General features: G+C 52.2%; 6 protein-coding genes across 6 annotated transcripts; 1 reads left to right on the top strand and 5 right to left on the bottom strand.

Annotated features, from left to right (window-relative positions):
* Positions 1-187: 187 nt before the first annotated feature.
* JN550_009480 (uncharacterized protein) lies at positions 188-1358 on the bottom strand (the record flags this gene model as incomplete). The annotated part of the gene is made up of 2 exons (XM_049321557.1): positions 188-950; positions 1006-1358. 2 exons carry the CDS (start codon positions 1356-1358, stop codon positions 188-190), a joined length of 1116 nt encoding a protein of 371 aa, XP_049168635.1.
* A 1864-nt stretch (positions 1359-3222) lies between these two features.
* JN550_009479 (uncharacterized protein) lies at positions 3223-3784 on the bottom strand (the record flags this gene model as incomplete). The annotated part of the gene is made up of 2 exons (XM_049321556.1): positions 3223-3483; positions 3614-3784. The coding sequence occupies 2 exons, from the start codon at positions 3782-3784 to the stop codon at positions 3223-3225; spliced, it is 432 nt and encodes a 143-aa protein (XP_049168634.1).
* A 6676-nt stretch (positions 3785-10460) lies between these two features.
* On the bottom strand, positions 10461-11849 carry JN550_009478 (uncharacterized protein; the record flags this gene model as incomplete). Its single annotated transcript, XM_049321555.1, has 1 exon — positions 10461-11849. One exon carries the CDS (start codon positions 11847-11849, stop codon positions 10461-10463), a length of 1389 nt encoding a protein of 462 aa, XP_049168633.1.
* A 2626-nt stretch (positions 11850-14475) lies between these two features.
* On the bottom strand, positions 14476-16286 carry JN550_009477 (uncharacterized protein; the record flags this gene model as incomplete). The annotated part of the gene is made up of 5 exons (XM_049321554.1): positions 14476-14746; positions 14833-15445; positions 15512-15832; positions 15890-16077; positions 16153-16286. 5 exons carry the CDS (start codon positions 16284-16286, stop codon positions 14476-14478), a joined length of 1527 nt encoding a protein of 508 aa, XP_049168632.1.
* Positions 16287-17130: 844 nt separating this feature from the next.
* Positions 17131-20364, bottom strand: JN550_009476 (uncharacterized protein; the record flags this gene model as incomplete). The annotated part of the gene is made up of 1 exon (XM_049321553.1): positions 17131-20364. One exon carries the CDS (start codon positions 20362-20364, stop codon positions 17131-17133), a length of 3234 nt encoding a protein of 1077 aa, XP_049168631.1.
* Positions 20365-20946: 582 nt separating this feature from the next.
* Positions 20947-22128, top strand: JN550_009475 (uncharacterized protein; the record flags this gene model as incomplete). The annotated part of the gene is made up of 2 exons (XM_049321552.1): positions 20947-20992; positions 21086-22128. 2 exons carry the CDS (start codon positions 20947-20949, stop codon positions 22126-22128), a joined length of 1089 nt encoding a protein of 362 aa, XP_049168630.1.
* Positions 22129-22361: the final 233 nt, after the last annotated feature.

Raw genomic sequence — 22361 nt, 5'->3', positions numbered from 1 at the left:
CAGCTGCAATGGAATATAACATGGTATCACATCACGTCAATTGAGCCAAATCCCATAAAAGTCTGGGCGATCATCATTTTACTCGACCTATCCGAGCCAGTACGCCTTAGTTATTCCCTTCCGTAGCAAAGAACGCAATCATCTCTCAATCCTCGACAAGGCTGCTCACCAAGCGCTTGTCTCTCGCTTAAGACTCGTGGACAGTCTCCAAGAAGTCCTTGGGGGTGGGCTTGGGCTTGCCAGCCTCAGCCTTCTGCTGACCCATGTTCTCCTTGACGAAGGTCGAGTGGTAAGGGTTGAGGCGGAGCATGACCTGCTTGTTCTTGAGAGGGTTCTTCTTCTGGACGCTGGCGCGCTTGGTCAGAGCAGTGCCCTTGGTGGCACGCAGAACGCTCTGGATTTCGGAGCTGTTGATCAGACGGGTGAGGTCGGACTGCGAGACAACGTTGGAGGGGAGGAGGAAGTCCTTCTTGAGCTCGGAGGGCTTGGTGGTGGTGCCGTAGATGGTGTCGAGGGCCTTGAAGGCGGCGGAAGACCAGACAACGAAGCGGCCAAGGTGACCACCAGGGGCGAGCTGGAGGAGGTTCAGGGCGTAGACATCGCAAGTCTCACAGCCGGGCAGGTTGCGGAAACCCTTGACGAGGTCCTTGCCATCAACGTTGGGGTCGTAGACGACGAGAGGGCCACGGCGCTGGCGGTGGCGGCGACCTCGGAGCTTGCCCTTGCCAGCACGGAGCTTCTTGGACTGCTTGGCCTTCAGAACGTCGGCACCAGCACCGGAAGCGGTGAGGATCTTGAAAGCAGCGCTGGTCTTGGCGGCACCAGCACCCTCGAAGACAGCCGAGTCAATGACCAAGGGGACCTCAGTGACGCCGGAGATCTGGTGACCGCGGGCGAGGAGGAGAGGGGCCACAGCCGAGGCGGCAATGGCGGAGGTGGTAGCGAATCGTCTGATATCACCGTCAGTCTCACCCACGAGCTTCGTGGCACCTTGAAAACACTAACCGCTGTCCCTGAGGGATCTTCACGTGCCATTTTCGCCAAATCTTGGTCGGCGCAAACATGCGGCCAGAGCGACACATGTTACCGAACGCAGCTTGACCTGCGCGGTGAGTTCCTCCTCCTGAGACACGTGGGATACGTGCAACAGCACGACCGGTACCCCAGGACTCAGCACTGGTCTGGTGACCGGCCTTCTCGCTGACGGAGTAGGGCTGGCGCTTGTTCTTGGCCATGCCAGTGTGAACGCTGTTCACGACATCAGGACGGATGGGAGCACCGAAGACGGTGGGCAGAGGGTGGGAAGCGCCCGAGGGCTTTCCGTCCTTGCCGATGATGGAGACGGTGGGAGGGGCCATTGTGAATCGAACCGAGTCTCGTGGTGTTGTCGTTGGCCGGTGTTGGCGTGAGGTTGTCGTCGAAACCTCGTTTGGCGGTTGAGGAAGAGGAGTATCGCGAAATTTTTTTGGCGGTTTGGCAAAATTGTGTGCACCCGGAAAGCGCAGCGCACAGACCAAATGGGGTAGGGCTCTTGCCAAAAACTGTAGAATTCAATTCACCTTGCAGCGCGCTAAACCCCCCAGCCACAGGACACTCAGCCACACCTCGAAAGCTGGATATTTTCCAGTGAACGATCTGAGATGCCACCAAGAGGCCAAAAAAAAAAAAAAAAAAAAAAAAAAAAGCCACTGGATAGCAGCGAACGACCATGGCAACCATGGTTATTCCATTGGGATAACAATAGGATGCGATAGGATCCGACTTGGATGCCACCTGCGTCTTTCTGTGAATGAAATAAACAACCATAGTCAACAATGCGCCTAATACTGTCTTGACCATGTACATCGATGGCATTATTCCAGTGCACGAACATGGTAATGTAATATCGCTATGCCTTTCTACGGAGTATGTTGTTCTACAGCGGGTTCAGCCAAAAAAGAATGGACACAGAATTCATGGCAGAGAACCGCACGCACGTCCAAAAACTTAATCTCCGATGCGGGGAATCGAACCCCGGGCTTGACGGATCTTCATGAGAGCGTCAAATGTTAGCCACTACACCACATCGGATATGCGGTTATTGAGTCAGCTCTGGCTTATTAGGTACTCTGTTGAGTAAGTTCGGGACTGAGGGCGCTATCCTCTAGTTATGGCGCGCAAGACTACCTACGTAAGTTAACTATCTCCAGTGCTTATACTCTGCCATGGATACTTGGTAGCTATGGCCTTCCGCCATATGGTAAAGACGCGACTACTAGATCTTGGCCCAAAAGGAACAAACTGAACGAAGGAACCAGCCACGAGATACCAATGATTCCATCCATGTTCCTGTTAGAGGGTGGTGTATCTTCGGTGCAAGAAATCCAGCTTGGATTGCTCTGTGCCAAAACGGAGCTAGCCGTGGGACAAACCACAAGCTACTTTACTACGTACCGGTAGATAAAGCAGTGGATATGTCAACTTTCAGCAACCTATAAAAATCACCATGAATTCCGCCAGTCAGAAACCCTTCCAAGCCTTCTGCCGTGTTTTGCTGACTAAGTATCGAACTTAACTTCACGAATACTTTGTAGTTCTCTTAGACCATCTAGGAATTGTCATAATCTTCGGACAAGCACAGACGTAGCGATTTATATATACATCATGAGTCTATCCCGTTTCTTCATTGGGCCGCTTATAGCCACCAGAATGCAAATCTCATTGTCCCCATACTGATTTGCTCCAACTTTTCGAAGACTCGATGACCCACACAGAATGTATGAAGGGATCATCGTCGTAATGCGCATTGTTGTCTGTCTAAAAGATATCGGGTGGATGGGAGAGTTGCCGGTGTCGATAACATCTTCTGGCTGAGCATATCAGTAGTAACAGTCAAAAGGATAAATTTAGAGGGTGAAGAATGCCGATTCACGTAACTGTGTGCTCCAAAGCGGCTGATGCCTTTACGCCAGGGACACAGCGCCTGTCTTGACCTCGTATCCTCGTAATACGTTCCGAGTTTGGCTATGACCGGTAAGCCACGACCGATGCGCCCTTAACTTGAACGATCGGTCCTATACACGATGTAGCACCACAAAGGCGACCTGTTGACAGGTCTGAGTATGGCTAGAAGGAGCCAATTTGACTTTGTACTGTGCGAGAAGGTAAAACAGTCAGCAGGTGTACATGGATGTGATTGGGAAATACGATAGGCCAACTACGGGCTGGAACAACGTCAGCCTGTTACCAGGGCGTAAAGCTCGAGCCCTCGACCTCAGGCATGGGAGAGCTGCTAGGACGCAGCATCATGCCAAGAGTGCGGTGGTGCCAGAACTGCGCGCTCGCCAATAAGCCCACATGCTTCTGAGCAGCATCTTTCCCAGACGCGTGAACAGTCGTGAGCACCGTCTGTAGGGAGGTCACCAAGTGCCGCGAGAGCACCTTGGCCACAGGTAGCCCCGGGTTCTCACAAGGAGACCGTGCATCAAAGTGCAGTTTCCACCCCTGGTCAAGGTCTAGACCATGCGATTGATCGACCAAATGCCTGAGCAGCCTTCCGCGTTGGCAAAGCCAGGTTGAGCGTAGCAAAGAAGGAACCACACCAGTCAGCCGAGATCCGATGTCATAGCTTCACCTGCGAACGAGCAGGAACAAACATGCTCGGCTGAGAAGCAGCCAGCCCATCGGGCATGCAGGGTCGAGGGTCGTCAGGTCGCAAGTTGGAAGCTTCTGGCATTTTGGGAGGCGGCGGTTTGGCGGCGTGCCTAGTGATGTCCAGAGGCGAGCGCGTCGGATGTCCAATCATTTCCTATCCTGGCGGGTGGCTTGCCTTCCTTGTCGAGACATCCAGGGAGCCAAATTTTGGTTTTCAGTTTCCACCCTTGTGGAACTGCTACCAAGCGCCAGCTCTTCTACCATAGTATTCGCTCAAGGTCCAATTGCTAACACTGTGCTGCGTGACTCCTCTCCCATACCATTTTCTGAGAAGGCTATCACACCAATATTGCCTGCTTCAGAGGGGCCCATATACTGGAATCCAGGTCTATCGAGGATATGCTCTGTAGGTATTACCGCTACACATGCTCTATGACAAGCGGTTGTCTTGGCCAATGCACAGATGTCATTGCACACATCAGAGGACCCTAGGACTGACCCCTCAAATCTTGACTGGAGTCTTCCTCCCAGATTTCACTACTACTATGCCACGGGTCCCGGATTTAACTCCAGTATCCCGTCTTCTAGAAGACTGAGCAGCGATAACAATTTGCTTCCTAGCATTCCAGGTTAGCCGGGTATTGACGCTGCGTCAGCCCTGTATACTCGGTAGACATACTCGTTCTCGGTGCGACGGTGCATCATGACGCCCTTCCTATGCCATAACCTTCGTTAGCACACCCGGCACTGCCACCACACAGATTTCAAATTGTTGCAATGTCACCTACTCGGGCTTTCTGGAAAGGCTAGATTTATCCATGGTTCCGATACAATCTATGTGCAGTGATTTGATGTGCACTGGTGAAGTAGATGGATGGGCCGTCCGTAATTTGAGGTGCTGAGGTTGCAGACTTGTGTGATGCTCAGGAAGGATGGTGTACACATCGCTCTTTCTTGCCCGTATCTTATAGTACAGGCAGTATCCACCCTAATCCAGTGGCCACAGCGATGCTGCAATCGCCGTTGGCTCTTGATCGTGTTCGGATGTGGCGGCTCATGAACCTGTACGCAACAGTTGAGCAGGGCGACCCGGATCTTCAATCCGGTGCATATGTCGATGCGGATCTAGCCAAAGGGGCTTAGTCTCCAGTCCAGAACAACCCCCGAAGCGCTTAGTTTTGTAGGAGAGAAAAGATGATCAAAGTAGTCGACGGACACTCATCCGCGAGTGCCACTGCCGTATTACAACCCTGCTGAGCAGGGGTCTCGGGGCGAGGCTCACTGTTGTTGACCAGCGATTTCCTCCGTTGTCATAGTGGACCGTCTCCCAGTCGGAACTTTGGGAGTGCCAATGCCCTGAGTGCTTTCTGACCTTCGGAAAACGCATATCTCTGGAGGTAGCCTTTGGCCGGCGGGACGCGTCGCCAGCATACCTCGTGAGATGTCTTTGTCCAAGGGCACGGCGGCAATGTAGAGTTGAATCAAAGCCCATCCCTGGAGGTGCTTCAGTGGAACTAGCCCCCATGCCCGACACCAAACCCCGCTGATTCTGTCGAAACGTGATCGTCGTGTTTTGTACGCAACAGCTGCATCAGTTGCAATCCGACTGCGGGTAGATCAACCGGCCCAGATCACCCGCAAAGGTTCACCAAATCGCTTGTTCCCTATCGCTTGTTCCCTATCTGGTCTCTAAGGGGACCGACGAGCCTGCATCGCGGGACCTATTCGTTGCAAGACGATGCGCCGAGGAAGCCTCGCGCCTGCCAGCATCAGCAACGCTGATCACGTTGCGTCATAAATCGAACCGGCACCATCACAAGAAGAATCCAATGCACTAAAGCCCGAAATTGGCACAAAGTTCTCCTTGAGTGGAAACATTGCCATCATCTGCGAACAATGAAGGCCAGTATGATCTTGGGATGAGCCTTGGCACGCCAAGGCTCATGGTCTTCGTCCCTTACACGTCCTTTGAAAACCTTGCAACTGACAATGTGTACCAGGAAGGAGGGTCTCTGAGGTTCGGCGAACACTGTCAAGCATCACTCGCCATGATCAGCTGGTTGCGCAGTGTATCGGTCTCGGTATGACACCCAAGCGAGGACGGTGTCATTCTCATCAGGTTTCCCGGTGTCCAATCATATCACAGGCTAGGTCGCAAACGCTTTTCATCTCCTACGACGATCCATTCCAAGAGAAAGGGCACGAATGAAGATTGAATACTCTGCAATGAACAAGAATGGTTACTAAGGGGTTTTTGAATCGGTGCTCAAGACCTACCGTCTCAGGGGCTCGTGTGACCTCGAAAAGGAGACCTCGGCGGAGGGCTCCGCAACTTGGGAAACCGGTGAGAGAGCTGCAGGCATGATAGCTGAACTCGGTAGTCATCCTCGGCTCCGCGCTTCCACAACCAACTGCCATCAAATCGCATGGCCAGAGATGGAGACCAACTTTAGCTGCTTTGGATACGTGGATGGGAGTTTGGGCAAGCTCACTCGACTGCTCCGCTTCCTTTTGACCGAGGTTATTGCTTACTCCACGGGACCAGGTTTGTGCCTAGCATATGAGGGATTTTAGGGTCACTCCTCTGTGAAGAAACCTGTAATACTCAAATGTACTCAAGGGGAAATCTTTCAGGGAAAGCTTCGCAGGATTTCCACAACATTATGAGACTCGGTTGTTGCCAAGTTATCATCCAAACAGATGTGGCAGAAGTGGAAATTTCTTTGACGGGTTCAGGCTGATGTTGGTGAGAGGCAACTCGGGATTCCTCAAGGCTGGGCTGGAAGTGCGACGTCAAATCAGCGTAGCTGGCCAATGAAATCGAGAGTCCTTTTTCACCTTGCCCGCGATTTTTGTCCTCCTGACAGACATATCTACTGGGGGCTCGCCTCAGAGTGGCCTCAGCCGACTCCTCGGGAATAGAGGACAGTTCTCATCTCATGTGCCTCTACAATACTGCACCCATCACGGCACATCACAGTCTCCTTGTTGAACAACCCTGAGGCTTTTGCAAGTGCTATCGACTGGTATTCAAGAGGCAGCCGCCGCCACTTCTCGTTACACTGTGCCTGTGCCTTATTCCCAAAAATACTACATCCCCTCTTCTTCAAAGGGAGTCGAGTGTTGCAAGCCTGCAAAGTGGTAAGGTTCGGTGGCCTTCATTTCATTTCAATTCAATTACTATCATACTGGAATGTTCCTTCTCTCTACAGAACTCCGAGCCTCAATTCAGTGACCACGAAAGGCTCTGGTGTATCAGGTGTATGGCTGAATTGCACCTCATTCATCCAGACGTTGGTATTCAATCTTGCTGGTCGCTTTGGATGGCGTGATCCACTCTCCATGACGGTTTGACTTGAGAAGACTTGAGTACAAGATTCAGAGTCCCAATAAGTAGATTTCAGGCGAGCTTAACTTCAAGCAATCCTCTTAGCCTTGGAGTTTCCCCCCTTTCCGCGAGAATGTCCCCAGATGCCCCTTTGGGCCCATCCGACCCCAAACTAGAGTCTGGCCTCGTCAGAGCCCGAAACTATGTACGTTCTCATAATAACCCAGCCTCGATGTGCCAAGATAGGGGAGGATTGGCCTGACCGCCTTTCACGATGCCACTGCCCACTTATGTGCCAGCTAGTCGTCAAAGTCGTTCGGTGAGGGCTACATACCAATGACCATAGCTGTGAGTCACCACCACTCTTGTCCTTGACCACTGATGGCTAGTCAACATGCGCGTCGGCAAGAAGAGCCCCCAAATGGTGCATCGTTCGTGTACACCATCAACGAACATCGTGATGCTTTCATTGGCTTATCAGTGTCTGACGCGCATGACACCGGGCCGGACCTTAACAGGTCTCCGGTCAACCTTAACATGTCTTCGGCCAGCCTTGAAGGAGAGCCCAAAATAAGTCGGGCCGCCCAATGGAGTGTAAGTCTTCGATTAAAGGTGGTGATACTTGACCGGTCAGGCTCACAGCCTCTACACCCTCTTCCCAGCAACGACACCAGCACGTTTGTTGTCGGCGGCAAAGCGAGGTGGAGAGTGCTTTGCAGCCTTACCATGGAGCGCCATCGTTTCCTTCCGCCATGCTAAGGAAACCAACAAATGCTAGAGACCGACTTGACACAAGTATAAGAGAGTGCAGCAGGTCTCTTCATCCGTTCGAATAACCACTTTGAAACACACTTCGATACTCACCATATCCACGGCCTATCATGGACAGTTCTAATTTGGCAGAGCAAGGCATAGCGACCGCTTCTGTGGCTTCTGGTACAACCACCAACAATCTAAACGACCAACTGGGCCCTTTACCTACCTTCGTAGCTGAAGGGAGAGCACCTGATAGTCGTGCACCGAGTGATAGTATGTCTTGTTGGTCCCCTTGAATGTCTAGTTAAGCTGATTTGTTTAGTCGGGCAAGATGATATAGATAGCCAACGCCGAGAACCCATAACGACTCGATGTAAGTCCTCCCTGGTGAGACTCAATCAAAAGCACCGTGCCTGACAACCGTTTCGAGTCGATAATCTCCCTGACTGGACATTGGTCGCCAGACAAGCTAGTAGTCAATACAACACCAGCATGTTTCGCAAATTCGATTTGCCCGTTCACGAGGTTTTGATGGAGGAACAAGCCAAGATCTGGAGCCTATACCAAGAATTGTCGGAAGGGGAGAAGAAGAGGAATGAGTCACATAATCAGCATGCACCAACGACTTCCCATCCTGACCGAGCTCAATTCAGCGACTATGGGCTTCTGACACAAGACGACTCTGCTTCCAGGTGTATTACATATCGGCCCTCGAACACCCAACGTCATGGCTATCATTCATCATGCAGATATAAAGAGGATACCTTAAGAGATCGGAGAGCGTCGAATGAAAAAGACGAGATGATTGAAGAGCTGTCTTGGAGGTTGAATAACTACTGTATGTTGCGCTCCTGCTCCTGGCATCTTAGGTAGATATACTTATCGACTCAGACGGACTCCTGATAAAGCACAGCCATCTGGAAAAGTTGCCGGCAGTCAGCGCCGGGAACCATCAGAATCTTTTGGACTTGATCGGGAACGATCTTCCTGAGGGGGATGTATGGCAAGCCCTCTTCGAGGACAAGGGTGACTTTGTTACCACAAGGGCACTGCGCGTCCACGAGCAGTTCGAGATGATCTTCTATACTAAAAGGTTCCCGGTGATCAAGGTATGCTACCACCTCCACCACACCTCTTTATCATTGTGCCTAAACTGTCGAGGGATAGGAAATGTTCATGTGGCTGTTCCGTTCCCGAGGGAAGACCGTTGCCAATTCCGACCATCAATATATCAAACCTCGCCGCCTCCATGTTTTGGCCAGGGGAATGATCGGTCTGTCCTGCATGGCTATGCTAGTTGCACCAGTCGCGATACTGCTACTTGCAAAGTTGTCAGACTTGCAAATGGTGTTCGTGGTCGTCGGCTTTAGCATGGTAATAATCCTTATTCTCAGTGCCCTCCAGGTAAATCTGTTCAACATGCTGCTTGGATTTTCGGCTTACCTCGCTGTACTTATTACCTGTCTGTCAAACTTGCACCAGGTTGGTAGCACCTGACATGTGAAGATAACATCCTAGCAAGGTTAAATAGACCGTGGGGTTAAGGATGTCATTAGCAAGTGCTGAACTTAGTGGTGGAAAACCTATTTAAGGGCGTGCTATCAGTCACTTCAAGACTGTGCGAATAAAGTCAATTCTAACCATTCTATCCATTACGAAGTCAAAGACATTGCACGCAATATTCTTTCGCGTCTATCTTCCGGTCGTCTTCCCGAGTCACATGGGCAAACGAGGTGAATATAAACAAGGGCAAAAAGCCAAGGACTCATTATCCACCGATTCGCGTCTACCGAACTTCGGACTCGATAGCGAATAACAAACACTTGGTTTTGGATAACAAATGGTAGATTGATATTATGACATCCGATTTTCGTGTAATAATTAGTCACATAGCTTTTTTTTGGAAACTCTATGAATCTAAGTTGAATAGGGATACACAACCAAACTACTCATGAGCTTTAGAATAAACTAATAGTCTAATCGCAATAGCTGAGACTGTCTCGATAAGTTCCTGGCGGTGGCGGATTGATGACCTGATAAGTCTTCACCTTATGCACTTTTGGATCCGTACATCACAGCAAAAAGCTACATCAAGTTTGTTCTCTCAGTGGAAGGGAAGTCACCAAGGACCATTCTTCGCGTTTCCATTCTCAACTGGCCAAATCAGACCTATTTGTTCGTGATAGCCCAATGTGGTAGGACTTGCGTTGCTTCTACATGCTTGACACCTGATCGAAACACTCAAGCTGAATGTTATCGCGGTATCCCGATTTCGAGCAGAGATGGCACATAAAGGAACATCCAATGTGTGTTTTCAAACTCCCAAGATCGACCCAATTTAGCACATTGACCTCCCTCAACGAGCTTCAGATAACCATTAAGATTTCACATGCTCACTGAACCGTACCATAGTACGTAGAGATACTATCGCAATGTGACGGCGGCAAACCGGTGGTGGTCGGACAGTATTCGCGATAAATGCCCCGCCAGCAACTTCCCGAGTCCAATCAACACACTGAGCTGAAGTGGCCTCCACGAAATACCCGAAGACAAATGGGAACCGAAAGTGTGAGAGCAGGAAGATGATATATTCCACATAGGGTCATTTCAGAATCACGACTACAAACGGAAGGGCGGAGCAGTCCAACAAGGTAGAGAAGAAAACCGTTTCTGTTCCTAAAGTCTGTGCCCGGCGATCTTGCACGAAGTTCATACTCTTCTACTTCATCATCCACTTGCGAACTCACATCAAGACTCCGTGTCCACCGCCGAACGGTCTAGGGCTCTGCTCAGGCTTCTTAAACTTCTGGAACAAGCCGTCCAGTTTGTAACACCATTCCATTGGCAGATTTTTGTGTATCCCCCTAATCTGCCGCTCTCCAGCTTTTCCGATCATCCAGATGTGCTCCATCTCCAAGAACAAGGACATGAAATGGGCAAGGATCACCATAGCTCGTGGTCTTCGCTGAACGAGGAATTGTGTGAACTCACAGGGAATCCATACGGCAAAGCCGCCCAGTCGTCGACATATGGCAAACTCAGGCTCGCGGCGTTCCAGAGCCCTCTGAACACTGCACGTGTAGGCAAGCGCTTTTTCGTATACAGCCTTTGTCGCAAGGTTGTCCAGCTCAGTATCTTGATTGGCCTGTGGTCCGGGTGGCGTCTCCAGAATCCAAAGTAGATCACTGTGGTCACTCAGAATGGTTTCATTTGGGTCGTCCAACACCGGAGGACTCCGAATGAAGGTGATGAGTTTGGTCGTGCCTTCTTTATTCACCATGGACCAGGCATTCCTAAACACAGCGCCAGCACCGTTGCCCATTTGCAGCCAGTCCACTGGCGGTTCCCAGGGCTCCAATGGTAATGTTTGTATGAGCGCCAGGGCATGTGTGAGGATCTTCAAGCTGGAAAGACACACAGAGTCTGCGTTCGCAGGATTCAATTCCGCAACATCACAGCGTTGTTGGCGAAGCATCATACTCAGATAAGTGTGCTGGAGTCTGATAAGTGTCTCGCGCTCCTGGTGATCTGTACTCCTTGTCCACATGTTGAGCGCGGAGTGTGCCATAATACCATAGAGGATGGCATCCTTCCCTTCTTTTAAAGCCATGTTGGGGACCTCAACAGCCCATAAGTTCATGACCTGAGGCGGCTGTGGAGTAGAGAAAGGTTTCGCTTCCGTGAGACTGTTATGAAGCAAGCGCAACTCCCACAAACGTCTTTCCCGAGATTCTGGTAGGTCTAACTCTGAGTCACCAAGACAATCCGGGGTCAAAATTTTCGGTAGTTCTTGATTTGACACCTGATACACGCTCTTTCCAGCTGAAGGTGAGTCGAGCTTGCTGGGCAGCGGATTAGCCCGGTGATTGCTGTCCAAGTCCACCGGAAGATACTCCGTAGTCTCGGTATCCGACGTAGCTCTGCTCTCCGCGGAGGAGTGTGCAAGAGTCGTTCCACCAGCAGCCTCAGTGGGATAGACACAATCAACCGCGTGTCGCGAGCAGCCACCACAACTAGGCCGAGCTTCGTTACATTTCACCCGCCGCTGCTTACACCGAACACATCCAGCACGGCTCTTTTTATGGTATAGTCGAGGACCGCGACCTCGAGAAACCGAAGTCGTTACTCTCATTTGAGCTGTGAAATCGTCGTGATGGTTGCTGGCGGGCACTACTAGGTGGGGAGACCTGTGCGTGCCGTGCAGACGTACGAGCAGACGTCCGCGACTAGACGCGATACTTGATTGTAACGAAGGAGCAGTGGTGCGCACCAAGTACACCGATCGAGATATCTTCTAGAGTAGTTCAGCACACGAACTTAGTTAAGCGCTGACATGAACAACCTGCCACCAGCATATTTCAGCATGGTGTAGACCCTAACCTAGAGCGTCTGTTGGTGGAGCTACGAAGACCAACCCTCAGAAGTATGGAGCTAGACGACCTTGTCAGCGCCTGTGCACTCTAATAGAGGGAGAGAGGCTGGTTCTCAGGGGAAAGGCGAATTTGATGCGAGAATTACTAGGGCGCATCCTGCAGCCCTACACAACGCCAATAGCTGCAGCGAATTCCTGAAGCGACAAGGATCCTGCAGGATTAAATACCTGGTATAGCGGCGAAGACCCATGTAATTTTTTGCAATCTTTACCATAATTTGACACTGCGCCATAATGCCAAGCTTTCACTTTCTAGTCTACTTCATAAACAACATGACTGCTCGACAGTTACCGTTGGCTGTCCGGTCTCTGAAGACTGACACAATGTCCAGCGTTCCAGACGTTCAGGTAAAACACACTCGTCTATCTAGACTTGTAGAGGTCAGGTATCGGGCTACATCAATAGCAGTATAACAAGACCATTGATCGCAACATAAATAAGGTACGGAAAGCCTCTGCTGCGCTCATGTTGACTCCACAACTGCGTCGATGTACCCTGTCTACCTAGGAAAGCATCATAAGCAAGCAACTTTCCTATACCTTGGACACTTGGCGCATCATCTAGGATTTGTTCCATTTGTTCCTAGCGTATACGGACCTATGGAGTGTGGATGCAAGTAGCTCGCTTCCTCCCTCTCAATGTATGTGCTTCTTTTGTTACACTATAACGTAAATGCCGTTTTGATCTGCAATACGTTATTACTAAACAAATCTTCAACTAGTGCAGGCACAGTTATCGCATTGCCATAATGGGATCACCTGCCTCCAGGCACTTGATCTCATGCTGTACTCCGTTTGACTGGTCGATTTCACGAATCTGAATAGAATCAAGTCTATCACGAGAACAGTCCCCACCATTACAATAGCTATGCTAGTATGCACTCTGCTGGGTTGAAGAGATCACCCGAAGTTGCCGCATCTGTATTCATGTTGGGCTCTCCAAAGGGTTTCACAAGCCAGGGTAAATCTAGGCTCCCGGATAGGATCCTCGCAGGCGGCTATACTGTACTCTATGATAGAATGAATATCTGATCTCCAGACGATGCACTACTGCCCTGATAAAGGCCCAGAGTGTCCCAATGAGTGAAAGGCCAACGGTAGAGAAAGAGTTGGCATGGGGTGTCCCTGTTCTTCATTCCATATCAGCGTGATTACTACATTGTTGACTATTAGGAATCCCATTTGCCACTTGCGTAGGTGCGTTTGCACAATGGTCAGAACATTTGCAGCCACGTGAAAGAAATCCTGGCCTAAACCTCCACAAACCCGATCTGCTTTCCTCAAACCAACGCAACTTGGGATGATTCTTTTCGCCACAATAGCAGCGACTTCATACTTCACCACTCGATGCGACACTTATTACATCAATATGATCAATAGGAAATGTTTACGACCATTGCAACGGGCGAAGCTGGGAAGCTTCTCCCTCCTATGTAGCTCATACCTACCGGGGCTCAAGTCCTCGTGGATATTATCCAAGCTGGAGACCCAAAATACATAAAGCGCTTTTAGAGCCTTCCCGGGCCCCTTCCTCTCTTCTCGCTCAAATAAGACTAAGTCCAGTGGTCGACTACCAGTATGCTCAGGTTGAACGCGACAGGAGCGCCAGGAGCACCGCGGGGTCATACGATCCAAACAGACATAGTGAACATATTTACTCACCTCCGTTGGACTATGACAACCGACCAGCTTAAAGTATGGAGTCTGGGAGACAGTGGGGCCCACATTCACATCAAAGATGCGACTGCAACACATATGGCTCAGGCAATAGATATCACAGATACCGCCAGCCATATGGGTCAAGCGACAAGTATCACAATGCTTACTATAGCCGCCGCCAGTCCTGCTCACTTGACTACCCAAGATCATTCGAACGATATCATCATACATCTCAGAGAACTGAGAGTTCATATGAAATCCCAGAACAGTATCATCATGAGCCCTCAAAGCCTCACAGAGCAGAACGTTCACATGAAACTCCAAGACCAAGTTAAGACACTCAAGGAACACAGCAACATCCTGCATCAAGCGTCTTCACATAATCCTTCCTAGACCTGTTACAAATCCCGCCTTCATCCCTCCTCAGAACTCAACCACGAGGTAGACCTCTTTCGGTAGAATAAAACGATAGAATTCTGCTCCCTCCCCGGAATTTCCTGTCATGAGTTCTCTCGGTCTGACTTGATCTATGAAGTGACGTCTTGTAGGATACCCACCAGATATTTTGAAGTTCGCGATACCCCTCAGTTCGGTTGTACATGAACAAACTATAAAAGTCGATTTCCATTAGAAAGCAACGTACATCAATTTCATAGCCACAAGGGCACTACCATATCCACCACCACTTGCGCACCAGTTCCTCTCGGTGACCATCAAGAGTTGTCTGTGTATCCCCTTTGACCACGAGGCCGCCGCCGACCTTCTCCAACCTCTTATTGCTCAGAAAGTACCACACACTCTGCACGATGATCTGAACCACCACAACCGCGCTGAGCGCTAAACACACCGTGAATCCTTTGCGGTACTGCGGAGCGTCTTCGGTCCTGAAGATCTGACTCCCTGCGATCCCGGCTGCGTTGGCCGACATGACGACCATACTGAACTTGTGTCAGCTCTCGAATCATATGTATTGTTCTGCGTCACCTAATGTGAAGAACAAAACGGGGTCCGAGGGGCAACTTACGCCATAGCAATGCTCCTCTCCTGCGGGCGGCGGCAGTTTACAGAGAGCCAGCCAATATTCAGGACATGCACGACAGAGCTGACAGCCATGGAGAACACAACGGCTGTGTATCTCCGCCCGCTGCTCCAGGTCGAGCTCTCGCGCAGGCACGCAAACGAGATCAGGGTCCACAGCGCGGGGATGACCACCAGGGGGCCGCGGCGGCTGGTGAGGTCGGCCAGCCAGCCCAGCATCAGGGCCATGATGAGGGCGATGAAGGCGCCGACGCTGGCCATGGCGTTGGCGCGAATCGTGTCGTAGCCCAGGCTCTTGATAACGCTGGGCCCGTACGTGTTGATCGGCGTGACGGCCATCGTGGCCGTTAGCGTGACGAAGAAGTGGCCCAGCACGCGGGGATTGCATACTGTGGTCCAGACGTCGCGGCTCGAGATGCGCAGGTGGCCGGTCGTTTTGGCCGGGTCGTCCAGTAACACCCGTCGAACCAGAATGTACGACTCCCGGTCCGTGAAGTACGACCAACGACCCAGGCTGATCAGCGGAGAGCCGTTATCCACTGACGGTGGGAGAAGAAGGGTGAAGATGATGCCGATGGCGATGGTGATAGAGCCCTCCACTGTATAACTGTATTAGCGTTTCTGGACCGACATTACAGCCCAGAATGGCGCCTCAAAAACCTTACCGATGAACAGCCATCGCCAGCCAGCAACGCCGTAGCGGTCGCCCATGGTCAGAATCCCGGCGCCGATGAGGGTGGTGACCCCCGCGGCCAGGATGCCGCCGAGATAGAATATAGACACCCGCAGGCTAGTCTCTGACTTTTTGTACCACGTCGACATTGTATACAGGGCGCCGGGGATGAAGCCAGACTCGCACAAGCCGAGGAGAAGCCGTGTGGTCAGAAACCCTGCGTAGTTGGTGATGAAGTTCTGGAACGTCGAGACAAGCCCCCAGGCCAAGATTTGACACGATAGCCATGTCTTGGGCCCAATGCGCTGCAGCACTGTTGTCGAGGTTCAGTGCCTAGATTTCGACCTGTCTTCAAAGAAAGGTCACTCACAGATGTTGGACGGGATCTCCAGGAGTACGATGCCCGCGGAGAGTAGGCTGTTACCGACATTGATCTGATTCGTATCGATTCCCAGGTCTTTCGTTATAGTGCTTGTCAATGCATTCGCAATGTTTCCTCGGTCCATTTGCAGCGCAAAGAAGGCGAGAGCGAGGATGGGCAGGAGAATAAGGTCAAGTCTTTGTATTAGTTAGTGAGCGTGCGCGGGCAGGGTATCCTCGTGTAAGTGCTGTCTTTCGCGGATTAAGACTTACTTGCGTTTCACAGCACGCTCCTCAGCCTCTGTCCAATCAGCAACGGTGGTCTCGTCTATATTGACAGCCACCACATCGCTGTCGCCATAACCGCTCCTCGCCGCAGGGCCGTCGTAGGACTCTTTGGCTACCATTTTCTACCTGCACTTACAATAGTAGGGGACTGCAGGAGCTCAATGACGAAGACACGTCCCTGAAAACATTGGGAAAGGCAGGAAATGCCTCGGCCGCCCGAGACTTGCGGGTTTGCATTTTATTTGTATTGGCAAAGGTAAGCCAGCCCTACCCTGGCCCCAGAGCAGCCGGTACCCAATGATACAATGGGCGGGCCGACATGCTGCACGAACCCCGGGGCGACAGAGATAGGTGGTTCGACTGGCGAATCGCGGATGCAGAGGCTGGGGTCCGGGGACGTGGGTTGTGCCGGGTATACATCCCCGGTAAGCGCCCCAACGGGGCCCCCAATGTCACCAGAGGCATGATTCCGATGTGCATCCCTGGGTCCGAAACAGACACCTGTGCATCGTGGTTGAGTGGATTCGGGACCGAGTGCAAAGCGATGAGCGTCATACTGTCATTCCGTAGGACACGCGTAGGATTTTCAGCTTCTTACATGATCACGAAGCTGCTGGTTACGGGGTTTGATCGCTGCAATTCAGAATTCCCATTCGGGGATCATGGTGCGATAGGTGGCGGTTGGTTCGAGGCAAGATCAAGATGAAGGAGTGCTAACGAGGGAGGGAGAATCCATTGGACGCTAATAGCATCAGTATTATTGTACAATTTGTCGATATATATAGCAGAGCGACGCTGGGTTCTCTATGAATACACTCCATGCAATGCTCCCAAATCATGCCGTCGTCCTAAGTTTTTGGTTCCCCAGTGAATATAGTGTACAAATCTAACGCACGTCTAGTCCCAAGCACGTACAATATGGCGTCTAAATAAGGCAGAAGAGAGTACTCACTCATCAGCCCTCTAATCTTGGTTGGAAGACCCAAACACCATGTGGTACGGTTTCGGTTGCCTCTCTCCCATTATGTGAACAGGCTGATCTCTAGCCCGTCTGTCCTCGTCCTCTCGAAATTCACGACCTGCTTGGCTGTACTTTGCAAGTGAACCGTCAAACGATGTTTTCCAGGCCGAGCTGCGACCAGAAGCAGCTTGTTGGAAGGTCCCCGCACGCCGTCTCTTGCACATTTTGTACAGATTATGAGCCTGCTTGTCTGCTAACTCCGTAATGGTGTATTCGACGTTCCAGTTGTCGTCCTCGCTCAGCTTCTCTGGCCTTTCGACATAAGTTCCGTTGACCTTGTTGCGAATGGTTAAAACCATGCCAAAAAGCTCCTCAGGCTCCTCCTGAGACTCGGCTTCTGCGGCTTCAGTCGCAGCACGTGTGAGCGACTCCGCTGGTTCACCAGAGGAAGTTGTGGTCGGGGGTGAATCGTCATCAACCCCAGAAGCCGGGCTTGTGTCGCCTGACTCGACAGCCTCTTGCTTCCCCGAGTCCTCTCGCGACTCCGCCACCAACTTGGTCAGGATTCTTTCGAATTCTTCGAGTCTCGAGGAATCCTTGGCATTTAGCTGCTCCGTGACTGAAGACTGGCCATCGACCTTGCGTGTCATTCGTAAAATGAGATTCCTGAGTGTGGACATGTTTGGGCTCGTAGATATCTCGTTCTTGTCATCTTCGAGCTCAGATTCCTCTTCTTGCTCTTTCTGCGGTATAGATGTCTCAAGTAAGGACCCGGTACGCACGCCTGCATCCTCAGATCCAGTCTCCAGGTGCGTTACCTGGCTCTGACGGTCAGAATCTGGGATGCGGATGCCCGGCTCAGGTGCATCAACAACTTCGGCGCCTTCAGCATTCGACTCCGACACCTGAGAAGCATCTGTCGTTGTTCCTGCCGAGGTCTCAACTGGGCCGCTGGTGACTGCGCTAAGAACTGCGTGCACGTATTCACGAGCTTCTTCTGGGTGCAGCGCCTCCAGCAAGCCGCTGTCTTCAAGTGCGCCTTCGATGGCCTCTCGCACCGCGCCCACCCCGAGCTCCTCGTCCTCCATGGCCTCTTCAACCATGGACTGGATCTCTTCCCATGAGCTAGTCGCATCACTTTGCTCTTGAAGTTCAGCTGATTCGCTCGCATCACGGTTATCCTCCTCAGCCAAAGAATTTTTTTCTGCCTCAGCCATCTCCTCAATCACTGCGTTCTCTCCCATTTCGGCGTCGCTCTCAGGCGTAGCCATTGCCCCACTGCCATCTTTCTTGCGGCGGAGAAATCGCCTCTCAAAGGCTTCCACAGAGGCCTTGTTCGCGTTTTGGACGGCTTCGGCCTCGCCAGGAGTGACGGGTTTTGCAAAGATGTACATGAACGGGGCTCTGGTCGACGGTCTGGTCTCAAAATGAAGACGTAGGCTTTGTTTTGGGAACTTCTTGGACGCACGATCTAGCACGTTGTTGAGCAGAGAAAGACTGAGCTTGAACTCCTTGTCACCCAGAGTAAGGTCTTCGGTGCCGTGCAACGCGAGATCCATCTCCTCCAATGGGATGTACTGAAACCCGAATATCCGCCTGGTGTTGTGGTAGGCAACGAAGATACCATCCATCCTACCCATTCGCACCTGAAGTGAATACTTCATAAAAGCAGACCGGATCATGTCATGGTATTCCCGTTCATACGATTCCCAGTTGCCATGTCTGCGTCGAATTTCGTAGCCAACCCCCTTATGGAACTCTTTCGAGTCCATGCGGATTGAGATGACAGCTCGTGTCTTGATATCGAACATGCCGGTGCCCGGAATTCTCGGGTCGTGGGCGTCCAGTTGTGAACGCATCATAAAGTCGCCGAGCCCTGTGTAATGGTAGGCCTCGGCGGCATTGCGCTCCGCCTCTGATATCTGATCGGAGTTGACATGCCGATACCGCTCGTATTCCTCTTTCGGAAGTGTCAACAATTTCTCCATGGACTTGCCCAGCGTGCTGAGAATGGTGGCCGAGTCGAACTCCTTGTCGGCATCAATGGCGTATACCCCGTCTTTCCAGTGTAAAAAGACGGCAGAAGGACCTTTCAGCAGCCTCGTGAAGCTGTTGGAGGGCGCATCGAAGTCCTTTGTCAACATTTGGGAGTTGAGCGGGCGCCAGGCCGACAGGAGATAGTGAAAATGTGACAACATGGAAGTCATGCTGGATGTGGAACCCGTGTACTTCTTCTTGTATTCGCGAGCCACAGACATGAGAGTCTCATCCTTGGACGAGGTTACGTATTGCTTCAGAGCATCGAAGTCGAAGTCCTCAATCGGCATGATTCTGGCCAGGTATGGGTCAAAGTTGAAGACCCTGGACCGGGGATCTTGCAAGTGATAGACGCCAGGATTGAACAAGACCCTGTCCAACCCATATGAGACTGGCGGCACCGGCGGCTGATGCTTCTCAATGGGAACCAATTCCAGATCACTGGAGTCCACCTGGGAAATCTCTAGTGGTTTCCCAAGCCTACCCTCTCTCTGGGATTGTGCGGCATCGGACGATTGGATGGAAGACGCCTGATCTTCTTGCGGGCGAGTGCGGCCTTCCTTTGTCCGAGGAGAAGAGGGCTTTCGAGAGGGATGCCATTTGCGGCTCGTAGTGCTGCGTCTTGCTTTCTCGTCGTCTGCGGGCGGTTTACGCCTCGTGTAGCGCCTCGTAGAGCTCTCGCTTGACATCCCAGTGTCGGCGGAGTTCAGCTGAGGTCGATGGCGGCGATCGCCCTGCATCATGAGTTGCCCAATCTTGTCGGATTGCAGATCAATGACATTCCTGAGGGCGGCGAGCGTGCCCTGGAGGATGTCCAGCGGCCGCAGATACTCAGGCTGTCGCTTCTGGGGGACCGTCTTCGTTTGTCTGACCTTCTTTAGCTTGACCTTCTCGACGGTGGCCTTGGGTCCTGCAGTCTCCGGGGGTGAAGGCGCTGATGGGGCAGGCTCTGAGGGTTTGGGCTCGGGCTCGGGCTCAGATTTTGGTTCTGGCTCAGGTACGGGTTCGGTCTCGGTCGTATCAGGAGACGTTGCGCGTTTCGCGCGTTTCGTCGCGTAAGTCCTGCCATTGTGTAGACGATTCCCAGCCGCGGCAATGCTGGGATCGAAGCCGGATGCCGCTGGCCTAGCGAGTAGACATGATGGGCGAATGGAGTGCGGACCAAGGCGGCATATGACTTGGCTCCTCAATCGAAGCATTGAGTCTTGTCGCCAGGGCACAACGGCTGCGTTGGGCCAGCAAGTGACTGTGTGAGGCGCAAAAGTGCGATGTTGAAGCGGTTGGAGCTCTGCAAGCACGGCGATAAGAGCTTCCAAACTTTTTTTTCTCCCTTGCCGTCCACCCCTGCTACCCTAGGTCGCGTCTCTGGAGACAGTGTGGTACGACATGGATTTCATTAGCGCGCTCCAATCAATTAATCAACGAAGCAAGTTAGTACCAGCGACCACTTAGTTACATGTTACCTAGGTAGTCAGTAAGGTGAGTACTTAGGTATTTCACAGAAAATCCGGCATATATGTTAATCCGTATAGCCTCGCTCGCAGTTGAGCACTGGAAACAGATCTCGATTTCGCCTTCTTTCTTCTGGCTCGGTCATTGCTGAAATTTGTTGACTCATTCTTCGTCTCTTCATTATATTATCACGGGCTGGTTGAGACCCAAGCTGGCTTTCATACTCCACAACAATGCGGTGATGGTGTTCAAACCCTGGGACCGCTAAGCCGCTCACTCATCTCTTGCGAACGTTGAGCTGGACATGGACGACTCGGAATTGAAGCAACATGGCTTTCCCTGACAAGCCCATCGCTCATCTTCTGGGCTCAAATGGTACGTAACACACACACACCCTCTTTCTTGTATGAAGCTGGTATCACATAGAAACTCTGTTTCTCCAAACTTACGACGCTAACACGCCTCCAGGCCCCGTCCATGCAGTCGCCTATTCGGCATCTCCAGGGACTTATATACTAGCTGGGTCATCTGATCGGTCCATCCGGCTATACAATCCATCGCCCAGCACATCTGTGGCCCCCTCTTCCCATGTTACCAAGCCGCATCAGACGTCCGCGGCGCCGCCCATCCCGCAGGGCCGGCTGATCCAGAGCTACTCGGCGCACGGGTACGAGGTGCTCTCGCTCAGCATCGCGGCGGACAACGCGCGGTTCGCGTCGGCGGGCGGCGACCGGTCCGTGTTCCTGTGGGACGTGGCGACGGCGCAGACGATCCGGCGGCTGGGCGGCAACCAGCAGAGCCACAGCGGGCGCATCAACTGCGTGGCCTTTGGCGGCGACGACGACGCCCTGCTGGTCAGCGGCGGCCTCGACACCACCGTCCGCGTCTGGGACGTGCGCAGCGGCTCCTTCAAGCCCATCCAGGTCCTCACCGAGGCCCGCGACGCCATCACCGCCATCTGTGTGCGCGGCGCCGAGATCGTGAGCGGCAGCGTCGACGGGCGCGTCCGCACCTACGATGTGCGCGCCGGACGGTGCGTCACCGACGTCGTCGGCCCGAGCGTGACGAGTCTGTCCATGTCAAAGGACGGGAAGGCCGTTCTGGTGGGGAGTCTCGATAGCAAGATCCGGTTCATGGACCGCAGGGACGGGGGCTGTCTCAAGACATACGCGGACCCGGCGTTGAAGAACGAGCAGCTCAGGGTCCAGTCTATCCTGGGCGGGAAGGAGCAGTACGTGCTGGCAGGCGACGAGATGACGGGCGCGCCAGGCCAGAATGGCGAAGGAAGGCTGTGGGCATGGGACACCCTGACAGGCGACGTCGTGGCCAAGGTCAGCGTGCCATGGGGGCCCGTTGGATCAGAGCCCAAGAAGAAACTCATCGGAAAGGACGGCAAGGAGAAAGAGCGCAGCAATGTGATCAGCTGCGTCGCTTGGCGAGAAGATGGATTCGGAGACCAATACTGCGTGAGTGGCACATCTGGTGTCGTCACCGTCTTCGGCTACCATTAAAAGGCCATTGCCGTAACTGCAGCCGAAGAAGGAATCAAAGACAAACGGATGCCAGCAGAAAGCATCATGAGCACTTCATGACTTTTATCATTTATACAGAGGTTTTGTCGCTCTCAACAGAGCGCAAAAGAGAGGAACTTCTATCATGCCCCCGTCTACGCCAGTAACACCTGTTGCCCCAAATGCTATAAGCCTGTCCAATACAAGACTTCCCAGTCATTAATATACCCCAA

The sequence above is a fragment of the Neoarthrinium moseri genome (genome assembly GCF_022829205.1).
Source record: "Neoarthrinium moseri strain CBS 164.80 chromosome Unknown scaffold43_Wmoseri_CBS_16480, whole genome shotgun sequence".
Lineage (NCBI taxonomy): Eukaryota > Fungi > Ascomycota > Sordariomycetes > Amphisphaeriales > Apiosporaceae > Neoarthrinium > Neoarthrinium moseri.
The sequence above is the reverse complement of the archived record's forward strand: the minus strand, read 5'-3'. Positions and strand labels throughout refer to the sequence as shown.